Below are 14,960 nucleotides of genomic sequence, written 5' to 3' on the forward strand. Positions count from 1 at the left end.
CATGAGGACCAAGTTGGAGACCCCTGCTTTACACGGTATCGCGTATCCAGCCCATACATTCAAGGTTTGCATCCTGGCCACACGTTACAAGGCTAAGGGGTTGACTTTTTCCCCCTCTACTGGCAAAGGGGTGAAAACGCATAGAATGCCGAAGCTGCATGAATCCTGGGAAATCGATACATGCGACTATTGAAAGATCAGAAGTTCACTTGTGCTGTGACATATCCGTACCAGACTCCTTGTAATGTGATCTCAAAATGTGAACATGCGAAATCCACAAGATATGTAGTGTACCTTTTAATGCACCAACGTGAAGTGAAGTTCTTGATCGAGATCATTAAAGTGTGTAGAGTTTTCAAAACCTCACAGGTCAGAGATTTGGAAACCACCCCGGTTCTCTTGTACAAATGACTGACACCTGTGGGACAATGTAGGTACAGTAAGAGGTATGATAACACATACGGATAATTCTACTAGAACAAAAAAAAAAAAAAAAGAAATTATTGGGGGAAAAAAGATTACATTTTTTTAAAAATGTAGTGGCCAAGAACAGAACAATTTTAGCCTTGCATGTAAAACATCAATTAGACAAAGGATTCATACCTATTCATGTTTTTTAGATCTTGAATGTGTATATATGCATATGTATAATTTATATATACACACACATACAGGTTGTCCTCGCTATCTGTTGAACACATTATTTGACTTCAGAATAGATTATCCAACGATCAGGACGGATTCCGGCAGATACACACACACACACACATATACACACACACACACATATATATATATATATATATATATATATATATATATATATATATATATATATATATACACACACATATACACACACACACACACACACATTTATACAGTACCCCATATGTATATAGCTCACATCGTATTTGCCCTCTTGTTTGTGAAGTAGCTTTTGAGGATAAAACAGTCATCTCTGTTCATGTTTATTAAAGAGAACAGCATAGGATTTTTTCAATAATTGTACTACAAAAGTGATGCACATTTGCTTTTGTCTTGGAATCCTCCTGTGGTGTGTTACAGTTACACTGTAGTCACAAAGAGAAATAGATTTGCATTTGGGTCCCCAATGCCTTGGGAATGTTCTCTTTGTTTAGGTCAGGATTATTGATAGTAGTTGGCTGGGAGTAATAGGGTCAACAAGATGTCCTTTCCTTCTCCAACCTGTCAAGATGGGCGACGTAAAGACCAGACATACAAAATGACTTTCAAGTATAGATAAACATAAGTAGGGCAGTAGTGATACTTTTAATGGTTAAAAGGAGGGCAAGCTATTAGGACCACAAAGGTCCCTTCCTCTGGTTCTGAAAGCGTGCACTCCTTTTAATCATGGGTTAGCCATGAAATATATCACTTCTTCCCTACTCTACTGGCCAACATGGCACCGTTCCCTATTTGTGTCTAAAGTATTAGAAGAGCTATAACCGTATATTTTACCCGGTCAGGAACAAAGATATCAGGACTGATATGCTGGGTGGAGAGTAGAGGCCAACATTAATGGCCAAAAAGGTTCATTATAAACTGGGATTCTATAGAACAGTTCAACGGTGATGTTTATATCTGCAGCATGTAAATGTTTCTTATCCGCTCACAGCTGCACGTAACAAGTCACATATTCATTCATTACGTTCTGTAGTGCTAAAGGCGTATTTACCATCACACAACAATGCTTTCCAGGGTCCTCCAGGACTGGCACAACTTCAACGACCTTATGCTCTCTGAATAAACACCGGCTCCGAGAATAAGAATATATTTAAAATGTAACATTTCCACAAAATATATAGACATATTTAAAGTGGTATTGTTTGGGGGGTGGGGGGGGGGGGGGTTATTTGTATTGTTTTCCTTTTTTGAAAGAGGGCTGGTGCATTGTCTCGTGATACGAAACACAGTATCTCCATACATTTCCAACGTAACACACGTTCCGAAAGTACTAAATCAAACATATCAAGCATTGTGGGCCCTCACAGTACTACATAGTAATGTATACGGTGTATTGCCAGCCCTCACAGTAATACATAGTAATATATACTGTGCCAGACCCCACAGTAATAATCAAACAGGAGAGACCTCCATGCCCACTGGCTTTTATCTATTGCTGTTTGAAGTGCATGAGAGAGGAAGAGCCAACAGGGAGGGTGATCACTTTTGAACAGCCTTATTATTGTACTTGGGTGTCAGTTCTCGGAGTAAAATAAGTATAGGACAGTGGGAAGTGTGCAGTCATATTTCACTTTACTCCATGTTCAGTCACAGGGTGAGGGCACAAGGTGGCATTTCCCCCTTGAAGCCAGAATCTTGCCATTCAGCCTTTAACTAGTGCCAATGAAGAGAGCAGGCATTGAACCATTTACAACCAATTGTAAACTGTGTGAGAATCCACCCAGTGGATTTTCGGACCAATGAAATTAATGACACTTCAGTTCAACAAGATATTTTGCAGTAAGCACGAGGGGAGCCCTGTCTACTAAGTTGTGCTAAGTCGTAACGCACATTACAGCTCGTTCAACCTTCCTAATCATGGCTTTTAAATCATTGAAACCCTACAAGAATAAAAATACAGAACCCAGACAAAATCAGGGAAAAATAAAAAAAACATACTTCCTATTATTACCAGTATTTAAAAATAAAAAAATGATTACATCCTAAAAACATTTGTGTATTACAACAGTCTTCCTCTGACAAATATTGTATAATGCCCATCCCGTCCCAAATCATTTGCCCAACCGTCCCTCCTTTTCAACAGTTTCCTGATTCGCAACAATGCCCTGTAATAAGCCCCCGTTAACCATTTAATGCAATCGTTTATCTCTTATGTTTAACCTCTGCCATGCCCAGCCTCTGCTGTACTCTCCAATGACCTGACCCTATTAATGTACACTATTCATTTCCCCTCCTCACTATGTCATCTCATAATACAGGTTAGTATTCACTGTGATAGCGACAGGGAGGGCTTTCCATCTATTTTTTTTAATTTTTATTTGTACCTATACTACCTTTAGAAAGTTTATTTAAAAGGAAAATTACTTATAAGACCTTATAAAATCCATAATTTTGGCAGTGGTAAAAAACTGATGGTAATAAAGAGGAATACAAATGATGCCGGACACTAGAATACTTCTAGAGTGCAGAAGACAGAAAGTAGCCAACAGTTCAGAGTATCCACTGGGAAAAAGTGGTGTTGCCGATATTTAGCTATTCTAGATAAGGACGGAATTGCACTTTGAGAGACTTTTAGCAAGAAATGGTTGCAGCAAAGTTGGAAGACACAACACCAACTGGAGGACAATTTCACATGAGAAATACATTCTTTAAAGGAGCAATTCAAGCGATATCCTACATGTGTGGGTTAAAAAAAATAAATCAGTTCTGTAGTAAACTCTTAATGCCATTTTTAATGAGTTTTGATATACCGATTTATTTCTATACCAGGCTGTAGCACACTTCCCCAGCAGTGCAAGATCTTTGTAAAATGTTCCTGTTTGTGGTAATATATTGCCAATATTCCCAGCAGTTTGAGCTGCAAGCTGCAACAATAGATAATGTTGCCCAAGTAATAGAAGAATACATTGTAGCTGCTGAGTTACACTGACTGAAGGATTGATTTGAAACTGAAAGGCGGCCATTTAGTGAACCCTTGGAAGGAGGATATTTGCTGATCGATCAAGGGAGAACGCATTGATTGGCAGCTTAGGTAATTAGTGTTCAATAAAAATGCATATATTAAAAAAAAAAAAAAAAAAAGTGAACTAGAGAGAGAACAAGATCAAAGGAACAGACACACCATACTTGCAGCAAACTTGTCAACGTTTTGGTTTCCCACCTGAGCCTTTTTTCAAGAGCAACCCATTGATCACACAGTGCAGACTGTGGCTGTTCCTTTGATTTCTCTCCCTTATGTTGTATTATGGATTCAGATGGTCGCACCCTCTCCAGTACTCTGGATTATTTTATTTATAGTGTTCGCTAATCATTCATACATACATACACACATACATACACACATACACACATACATACATACATACATACATACAACCTTCATTCTGTAGGTATGATTGTTTGGGGCACCACTTTATCCCTTTATGTCTCAATCCCAGTTTCCATTTATTTTATATATCCATACATCTAAATTATTTATTTGCTTGAATAAAACAATCTTGTTCTTCCTGTGTCTAATTAGAACATCTGTAACCATGACCGTTTCTCAGCTCACATGGTTTATGGTGGGACGCCTGCAATGTGTCACTAAATGTATATCTTACCCATGAAAGAATAACAGAGGGGAATAGATATATAGAAATAGAGAGCACATTTTACTGTTTGGTCTTCAAAACGACTCGTTGTAACAAGAAGTGTTACAATAAAAAAAGAAATCCACATGACTGCAAGTAAAGGACCTACCTCCGGTGCTGTAATAGCTCGGAATAATGAGTGTATACATAGTGTATATAAAGCAGACGTTCATATATCTGGGGGGTGGGGGAGGAATTTTACCAGGCCCTGATAATTAATATGCTGCTGCCACCACCAGCTCATCTTATACAAGAATGCACCATTGAACTCGCTCCCTCTCACGGGTTCTCTGCTATGATGATCATGTTATCAAATGTTCACTCTCCCACTGACCTCTAAACCGTGAGGAAAACTCAGTAATCCCTCAAGTAAATGCTTCCCATATTGATAAGCAGAGGGCATTACTGATAAGCAGAGGGCATTACTGATATGCCGAGGGCATTACTGGGCATCATGGGACCTGCCAATGATTTGCCTGTTGGTGGATGGAAATAAACTTAGCAGGTGTAGCGACAAACAGTCCAGCCACACTCAGACCTGTTATGTCACACTCATTTTGCAAAGGGCAATGTTTGAAGTAAGAATGATCTAGCTACAAATGTACATTTGTTTACCCAGGGCTCCTAAGACTCACTTATTTGACCGCTATGAATACTTAATATTGTTCTATGCTGCAGCATGTTATTTTTAAGGGAGGGTGGGGCTGAACTGCTGCATGTATCAGATAGCCCAAACAGGGAGTGATTTACCAAAGAGGAAGTGATTTACCAAAGACTGTGTAAAGGGTTCACACCAGATTTATCAATGGAAAACACCCCTTGCTTTGAATTGGATTTTGTTTTCTTTGATAAATATTGTGCTGTTCTTTTGCACTAGAGTTTGCACTGGTTTTGCAGTCAGGAGACTTTAGTAAATAGGCCCCACACAACATTTACCTGCAAAATTTAGGTCTTTAACGAGGTGTTTGTACAACTCACACTCATGCTGTAGTGTTCACAGAAGCAATAATCAACAAAAAGACAAATATATATATATCCCTGAGACAGAAATGCAATTGCTACTCTACAAGCAGTGCATTTCCTTATAAATATGTTCCAAATTCACCAAAACTAAATGCATCACTGGAACACAATGATGAAAATTAATTGGAACGCCTCCCCTGCTGAGGGGAAGCGAATGAGCAGTTACATAGTACTTAGCCATTGAAATCCACATCAAGTATTCAAACCGTTTTGTTATCTAAAACCAGTTGGCTCCTTCACCAAAATCTTAATCCAGACAAGAACAGATTTTTTTAAAAAAAAGCTAAAATTCAGTTTTCTTTCCCTAACCGCTATACAATAAATGTTAATTTAGGGGATTTGAGGGATAGTTGTACTGATGTGCAGCAAATAAATAAAAACACTCTGCCATGAAACACCTTCCATAAAATGTGTTTCTTTCATACGTTGAGATGTAAAGAAAAAATAAATGTTTTAAAACTTGGGCTGGAAAATCTAAACTCCAAACAGTACAACAGCAGACATCAAGAATAGACAAAGCTTGCAGCTTTCTTCAGATTGCGACGGAGAACTACTCAGGGTCAACAACCCTTCCCCGCTTCCCAAGTTGTACCAATCAAGACGTTGTTAGAAACCAGTTCTTAGAAAATCCAGAATGAATGCCATATTATAATGAACCTCAAAAATAGTGTTACACAGCATTTCTCTGAGAAAAGAAACCCCTGGAGACTTTCATAGGGAAGTCGTATGTCCCTGGTTTAAATAAGAGGTCGGGTAGGCAGTACTTTATATAAAAGTACACGACTATGTCGTGAAATTACACAACTATAACCGTGGGTACTTATTGTAGGTTGTACAATAGGCTTTAATCACAGGCATCCATCCTCGTTTTGTCCAGAATACCAGTAATAACCAACAAATGCTCTGGAAAACTCCAAGCGATACAGATGTTGCCAACGTTACTGCAACCGTTGGCATGCTGCAGTGGGACATATGCTATGCCCCAACGGGAGAAGCGGCCATTGTTTTGAGGTGGCAGAGATACCATTTTATTTGGCCCACGGGAGCGTGCCGGCAGGTGCAATAACGCTGGCTACAATTGTAACTAGGCTGGTGGGAGTTGAGGGTTCTGCATCTTATAACGGAATTTGATGTGGTGTTCGGACAGGATGACATTGTAGTAAGCTGAAGCAATGTAGGGGTATATATACAGGCAGTCCTCAGTTATCCAAAGGAATCCGTTCTGGAAGTAGCGTTGGATAGTGAAACCGCTGTAAAGTGAGTCCCATGTTAATCAGTGGCGGTGAGCGTCGGATAACACATTCCGGCGTCGGAAAACGGCCCATAGGGTTGCATTGTAAAGCGTTGGATATGCCATTCGTTGTAAAGTGAAACGTTGGATAGCGAGGACTGCCTGTACTTGCAGCACAAAATAGGGCTGATTTGTATTAATGCCAAAAAAAAAAACCCCACACAAGATGATAATTCAGTGCTGTCTTCACTTAAGAGACAAAACTAATGATAAATTACACCACTAAGCCACTTCTCCATGTCAATGCGCTCCATTACTTTTCTCAATGTAGGGTACATTCATGTGAATGATGCTCAGAGGCTTCCCTGACTTTGGGAAGCATCTTCAGAGCATATTGAATAAGGGCCAAAGAGCTGCGTTCCTTTCCTTTCACCCCAAGGAAGCCTCCTCCCAAGGACAAGCTATAGAGCATTTTCTTCATGGTACGGCCACACAAGGCCAGAGAGTTGGGTTTAGGAACTGGAGTTGTAGTTTGCAAAGCTTCGGCACGTTGGTTTTCAACTCTGCACAGAGAGCCACAAACAAATGTTTAGACACGGCCAAGCAAACCTGAGAATGCACCTGATTTAGCAATGCTTGGGTATCTCCAAAACATGATCTGAAGTTCTCAGAGGAGAGAGATGAAAACCACTGCTTTGTTAGGCTATATTTTTCCATCGTAAAAAGAGATTCTTCATTTCTTGTAGGTATATTGAGAAAAACAAACAAACCATTGTTGCATGCAATCCTGTTGTGTGTTGTTTCCTTGGACATCGTCTTTGTGATTCATACAACGTAATGTAGTGTTATGCACTAAGCCTCTTGCAGAGGCTAAGTAGAAGGCACAGCTGCTTAAAAAAAATTGTCTTTAGGGGGGTGGGAGGGAGACGAAAATTACACCCATGCTCCCATCTAGTACGTAAATAAAATTAGATCCCGAAAAAAAAAAAAAAAAATGGAACCCCTCAATACATGTCCTTATAGATCTCTTGCAATAAGGGATGCAGCGCCGCGTCTGTCTCAGTCCTTTTGATGGTCTGGACGAGCAAGGCATGTTCTGTCACAAGTTGTCGCAGGTCAGCCATCTTCTGGAGCAGTTTGGGGAAAAGGAAGCAGTCATCTGGGTGGTTGGATTGAAGATGAAGTTTCAGTACGTGCACAATTTTCTCCTGCATCTTCTCTATACAGGCGGCGTTCCCCAGGCCCGGGCGATCTGTACAGAGACAGGAACATGCTTGGTATGGGTTTATAAAACAGGGCTAAGAGATTAACCAATAAGAACACTGCATTCAGCAACATCAACAGACTACGTTTCCACCAGAGATGCTTCATGAATGGGAACATTCTGACATGGATGCAATGTATCAGTCACCCAATTCAACAAGCCAAGCAGCACTTTAGAATGTTCCACACATTCTGATAGCGAGTTCATCTTACATATTAATGTCAGAAGGTATACATTTTGTATTGAGGGTTTTTGAAGCGAAGACCGTGAATTATAAGGCTAAGGCCCCGCTCCCAGAGTCAGCGCGCCCGCACTGCATACAGGCGGGGCGCTGACATACACAGACCGTGATATGCGGTCTGTAGGGAGCGGGAGGTGGGTGGGAGTGGGAGGCTTGAGCAGGAGGGGGGGCGTGGCTTGAGCGGAGGGACCCGCTACTCTCCCCCCCACCCCCTCCCCGGCTCGGGCTGCTGATTGAAGGTAAGTAAAGCAACACACACACACAGACAGGCACATACACACAGACACACAGACACATAGACACATAGACAGGCACACACACACGCAGGCACTCATACACACACACACACACAAACACAGACAGACAGAGGCAGGCACTCACGCACTCAGGCACACACACACACAGACAGGCACTCAGACACACACACAGACAGGCACTCACGCTGCTTTCACTCCACTCTCCTCCCCGCTCCCCGAAGCCTCTCCTCCTCCCGAAGCCTCCCCCCCCCATTGGCTCACAGCCACACCACGTGACGCGTCAACGCTAGGGATCACCATTCTCTTGTATCCCATAGCGGCTAACGCGCCACAGCGTGTAGTGCGCTGTGCCGCCAGGGGGGACCGGGACCGGCTCGGGAGGATTCCCCTGCTGGTGGGGAACGCGCGTGTGGCTGCCCGCGCCAACGAGCGCAGCGGGACCGAGGCCTAACTTGGACACAGCTTTACTTTACCGTAGACGTTTCAAAGGGCTTTGTCTTCTGACTCCAAAAGGCCTATTCATTAGAAATAATTCAATTACGTGTAAATTTGGCGATAAACTCGCAAAGTTAAAGTATTCATGGGCTACTTATTATGTTGCGAGTTTTACGATTGCCCGGAAAGTCAGGCCAGAAATCTCCTTCCTCAGGTAGGGGAAACAGAATTTTTGCTGGAGAGGAAAGGAGACTGTACAAATAGATTATCCTACACTCTACGTGGAGAGATACCTGTGAACACAGCTGTGACACCTGGGAAATACACCAATTGAAATATGTAAAACGTATTCAGATGATTTCTCTCACTTGCTCTCTCTAGCCTGAGAATTTTTTATCTGCCACTTTCCAGATGGTATTGCAGCAAATTGGGTGATAAAAGTATGCATTCAATAAGAATTATCGGGTCCTATTGTATGCAGCTTCCTGGCGATTTTGCATCGACAATGATAAGAGTTCAATGAGTGGGCCCCTAAGGCCTCGTCCAGGGTGAAGAGAAGAGCGGAGCGAGCGGGCTGGCGCTCATGAGCTGTGACGTCACCTGCTTGTAAGCAGGAGACAAATCCTGTCCTGCTAGAGGAAATTTGCGAGCGTGGGAGGGGGGGCGTGTCAATGTGACGCGAGGGGGGGCGTGTCAATGGGACGCGGGGGCGTGTCAATGTGATGCGAGGGGGCGTGTCAATGTGACGCGAGTGGAGCGTGTTAATGTGATGCGGGGGGGGGGGGGAGGGGGCATGAGAGCTAGCCGGCCCGTGCAGCGATGAGACAAGCAGACTGGGAGATAGCTGTGTGTCAGTGTGAGATAGCTCTACACAAGCCCGGGAGAGGGGAGAGGACAGGCTGGTGTGGCGAGGAGCAGTGTGGGAGGCAGAGAGGACAGGCTGGTGTGGTGAGGAGCAGTGTGGGAGGCAGAGAGGACAGGCTGGTGTAGTGAGGAGCAGTGTGGGAGGCAGAGAGGACAGGCTGGTGTAGTGAGGAGCAGTGTGGGAGGCAGAGAGGACAGGCTGGTGTAGTGAGGAGCAGTGTGGGAGGCAGAGAGGACAGGCTGGTGTAGTGAGGAGCAGTGTGGTGAGGAGCAGTGTGGGAGGCAGAGAGGACAGGTTGGGGTGGTGAGGAGCAGTGTGGTGAGGAGCAGTGTGAGAGGCAGAGAGGACAGGTTGGGGTGGTGAGGAGCAGTGTGGGAGGCAGAGAGGACAGGTTGGGGTGGTGAGGAGCAGTGTGGTGAGGAGCAGTGTGAGAGGCAGAGAGGACAGGTTGGGGTGGTGAGGAGCAGTGTGGTGAGGAGCAGTGTGGGAGGCAGAGAGGACAGGTTGGTGTAGTGAGGAGCAGTGTGGTGAGGGGCAGTGTGGGAGGCAGAGAGGACAGGTTGGGGTGGTGAGGAGCAGTGTGGGAGACAGAGAGGACAGGCTGGTGTAGCGAGGAGCAGTGTGGGAGACAGAGAGGACAGGCTGGTGTAGTGAGGAGCAGTGTGGGAGGCAGAGAGGACAGGTTGGGGTGGTGAGGAGCAGTGTGGGAGACAGAGAGGACAGGCTGGTGTAGTGAGGAGCAGTGTGGGAGACAGAGAGGACAGGCTGGTGTAGTGAGGAGCAGTGTGCGAGGCAGAGAGGACAGGCTGGTGTAGTGAGGAACAGTGTGGGAGGCAGAGAGGACAGGCTGGTGTAGTGAGGAGCAGTGTGGTGAGGAGCAGTGTGGGAGGCAATGTGGGGAGCAGTGTGGGAGTGCTGTGTCTGCTGCATCCTTCATCAATGTCTTCGAGATGGGAGAGCTGAGACTTGTGCCGCTTACCAGATCAGAATGCTTACCTTAGATTGTAAGCTCTTCTGCACAAAAATCCCTCCCCTCTGTGTTTCCATGCATGTACTGCTGCCCTTACCCCTGTAGTGTCTGCATCCTACCTACTACGGAGTTCAAAACTGGGCCACAACCAGTGTAACAAAACAGCACCAGAATTATGTAAGAAAAGGGAAAGCCAATTCAGTTTCTGGACTGACAAATCTGTTGCTGTTCTGTGGGTTTGCAGCCGGGAGACTCCAGTAAATAATATGTGTGTGTCTGTGTATGTATAGGTGTGTGTGTGTAATAATTAAATATATATATACACATACAAAATAAACAGTTTAGGTTGAGTTCCACTGATGTGCCGTGTGATGAGAGGGTGCCTCACACAGAAAGCTCGCTGGCACTGCGGGAGTTAATATGCCTCCCTACTGGGTAACTTCTGCTTTTTGTGTTGTCGCAGGGTGTCCCTGGAATTTCTCACCCTGACTCTGTGACACTCCCTGCACACCCCACTCACCCATCACTCCCTGCATACCATGCTCACCCATCACTCCCTGCACACCATGCTCACCCATCACCCCCTGCACACCCCGCTCACCCATCACTCCCTGCACACCCCACTCACCCATCACTCCCTGCACACCCCACTCACCCATCACTCCCTGCACACCCCTCACCCATCACTCCCTGCACACCATGCTCACCCATCACTCCCTGCACACCCCGCTCACCCATCACTCCCTGCACACCCCACTCACCCATCACTCCCTGCACACCATGCTCACCCATCACTCCCTGCACACCCCGCTCACCATGCTCACCCATCACTCCCTGCACACCCCGCTCACCCATCACTCCCTGCACACCCCACTCACCCATCACTCCCTGCACACCATGCTCACCCATCACTCCCTGCACACCCCGCTCACCCATCACTCCCTGCACACCCCACTCACCCATCACTCCCTGCACACCCCGCTCACCCATCACTCCCTGCACACCCCGCTCACCCATCACTCCCTGCACACCCCACTCACCCATCACTCCCTGCACACCATGCTCACCCATCACTCCCTGCACACCCCACTCACCCATCACTCCATGCACACCCCACTCACCCATCACTCCCTGCACACCCTGCTCACCCATCACTCCCTGCACACCCTACTCACCCATCACTCCCTGCACACCATGCTCACCCATCACTGCCTGCACACTGTGACGCGGGGGGGGGGGTGAGAATGGGATGCGGGGGGGGGGGGGGGGCGCATGTGAATGTGACGCAAATTTCAAATATATATGTTATTAATGGTTTTATATGTTTTATATGTTTAAACAATGTATTTAATAAAAAATTACTTTTTGGACACCATTTGTATGTGATTTCTCTATTTAACAATCGCTATCCCACCCCTCCCCACTCCCTCTCTCTCCCCCACTCCGCCGCCTCACCCCACCCCACTCCCCAAAGTTTGCGCACCCCTGACAAAGGCGTAGATACCCTTAAACGTATACACTTATACAGTGTGTCCTGTTATAGGACACAGACTGGCCTATCAATGCAGAACTGAATCACACAGGTGCAGACAAATGATTTTCATATATATAAATTTGTGTAATGTAATATAGTTTTTCTCAGACAGGAAGGGTGAAGAAAAATAGAGAAGAGCACAAAGTAAAACAGTAGAACAGGCTACGGCACCTATTCCACACGCGGTGAAGTAGTTACCAGCAAAGTGCAAACTTTCATTCAAATGAGTTCAAGATTTGCTAACAATGCACTGCCGACCTCACAGAGCCCTGAGCGGGCTCCTCAGACAATCTCTCTAATAGGGGTATCAAGAATTTCCTAAAATATCCGAATGTACCATCTGAGGAGATCCTGGTAATAAGTACGGGTGCAAAATAGTCTACTATAAAGTCACATGGCAGCTCTACACCGAACTACGCTAAAATATTTAAAGGTGTAATTGTATAAGCGTGGGGCTGCACTATCAAAATCCAGCAAATAAGATTTTTTTTTAACTAAATCAGTTCTCTGTAATATTAGCTAATATTTACTACTTTTTTCCCCCAACTCTTAATGCCATTTTGAATGAGTTTTAATACACTGAGCATCTTTTGATTTTAATAGCAGGCTTTAACCCACCTCCCCAGCAGTGCAAGATCTTTCCTGTTTGTGACAATTTGTTGCCAATATTCCCAGCAGTTCGAGCTGTAAACGGCAACAATAGATATTGTTACCTTAGTTATATGAGAATACATTGTAGCTGCTGAGTTACACTGACTGAAGGATTGATTGAAACGAAAAGGCGGCCATTTAGTGAACCCTGGAAAGCAGGATCTTTGCCGATTGATCATGGGAGATCAAATAGATCGGCAGCTCAGGTAATTCGTTTTCAATAAAGCTAATCAACGACTGCATATATAAAAAAAAAAGTATAGGTATTTTTTGTTTTAAGTGCCGCTTGGATTGCCTCTTTACGGACACTAAAAAGTAGTTCTACTGTTTTTTATATTGCCGGTAAGCAAAAATATAATAAAACATATGCCTCTCGATCTTCATTTTCAAATAGCTGTATGTTATATTCATAAATATGAAGCAAGCAGTTAAAAGCAGGTCTCATTTTCTCCATAACAGAGAGCAGTGATGTGCAGCTGTGCTTAACATGGTCCCATTATGAGAAGTAATCCTTACCTCCGCAACAAATGAGGGCGGCTACAAACAGAGCTATATCACTGTCATCCAATTCCAATGCATTGAACTTCATTGCAAATTCAAACTTGGGCTCCATCATGTCTCCAATTGGCTTCCTCAAGCTCTTCAAGAATTCCCGAGTTAAGAAACCGTTCCCATAAGCTACCAGCATCCCGTCTTTGTTCATTACAGAAGCCAGCATGGCAAACATGGCTTCGTAGACTCCATATTTTAACAAAGTCACCTGGTCATTTAGGTCCAGCTCAGTGAAGCCCGGAATGGATTTGGCAAATTCGGTAAGTTCGGTTACAGTTTCCACTGAAGTGCACTGGCAACAATGGAAGATTCGGACCTCGGCCTCCTTGTTCTGTATTCCGTTGGCCACTAGCTTTGCCACCAATGTCTTCTCTGCCATACACAACGTTTCCATGTCATGTATAACAAATGGCTACAAAGAAACAAACAATTAGAATGATTTATTTTTTAATAAATATGTAATGACATGGGTGCATACAAGTAACGGGAATTATTCTTTCATCAATTAGGAACATGCTACCTTAGGAGACTGCGACTCAGCTTCATCAAGGTTCCAAGGTGTAATGAGAAAAAGTGACATTCAAATACAAAGTGAATTCATATACAAATATTTTGAAAGTAAATAAAGCGTTTTTTTTTAAAATTAAGCCTCTTCATGGTAAAGCTTTAACACTGTCTGGACCTGCTCAAGTGATTGTTACCCTACAATGACATGCAGCTAATCCCTCCTAGGAGGGATATCTTCACTATAAACATACTTTTTGCATCCATAAGTGTAACTGCTCTCTTTAAGGACTATACGCAGTGTTGCATGCTTTCCATTAGTTAAAAATAGATCTATCATTTATAGCAGGATTATCTTATTATCGTCTTTCCTGCACCTTAAAGATACAGTAATCAGATTTATACACAACGTCACCCTTTGAAAGGACCAGTTGGTACATGGCGTAGGTACAATATATACGCAGCAAGAAACATAATACAGAGGATTCTGAAACTAAAAAGACTTGTTTACATTTCACAGGCAACTTCCAAAACTTGTTTCAGATTTTTATTTATTTTTTAAAGCAAAATCAACACAATTTAACCGATTCTCGATCACGGTCAGGTATTCATGGATCTTTGCCCTTACAACGCGCCTTTAACGCATCATTTTACGTTGAATTATTACTCCTTTGAAATTGACACGCTGTTTTACAAAGCGATGCAGCAAAAACCTTATTTTCACCTACAAAGTCTTTTTGTTTTTTATATACCGCTTAAACCAGGGGTGGCCAACTCAAGTCCTCAAGGACCACCAAGAGGTCAGGTTTTAAGGATATCCCTGCTTCAGCACAGTCAGAATGACTGAGCCACCTGCGCTGAAGCAGGGATATCCATAATACCTGGCCTGTTGCTGGCCCTTGATTACTGGAGTTGGCCACCCCTGGCTTAAACGAATTGAAACTAGCCAACAGTATACTGTCCACAATACTGATGTTGTATTCTGCCCTCTAACGCACACTAAAACCAAACCGGAGAGTGTCTGGAGGGATTAAAAGGCCATTTCAGATCAGCAACTGTAATTATTAGGAATAATCCAATAATACTTCTCCGG

The 14,960-nt window shown here is 43.9% G+C and overlaps 1 protein-coding gene across 9 annotated transcripts in view; it reads right to left on the bottom strand.

Annotated features, from left to right (window-relative positions):
• Positions 1-1,862: 1,862 nt before the first annotated feature.
• The window catches only part of PPARA (peroxisome proliferator activated receptor alpha), a 65,599-nt gene continuing 52,501 nt past the window's right edge, over positions 1,863-14,960 (bottom strand). For all 9 annotated transcript variants that reach the window (XM_075602729.1, XM_075602732.1, XM_075602733.1 and 6 more), the window contains 2 exons: positions 13,328-13,775; positions 1,863-7,846 (listed from right to left, as the gene is read on the bottom strand). In XM_075602729.1, the coding sequence (XP_075458844.1) occupies positions 7,599-7,846; positions 13,328-13,775 (696 nt within the window). In that variant the 3' untranslated portion in view covers positions 1,863-7,598. The remainder of the gene's footprint in view (positions 7,847-13,327; positions 13,776-14,960) is intronic.

Source organism: Ascaphus truei, chromosome 5, assembly GCF_040206685.1.
Source record: "Ascaphus truei isolate aAscTru1 chromosome 5, aAscTru1.hap1, whole genome shotgun sequence".
In the NCBI taxonomy this organism is placed as follows: Eukaryota; Metazoa; Chordata; class Amphibia; order Anura; family Ascaphidae; genus Ascaphus; species Ascaphus truei.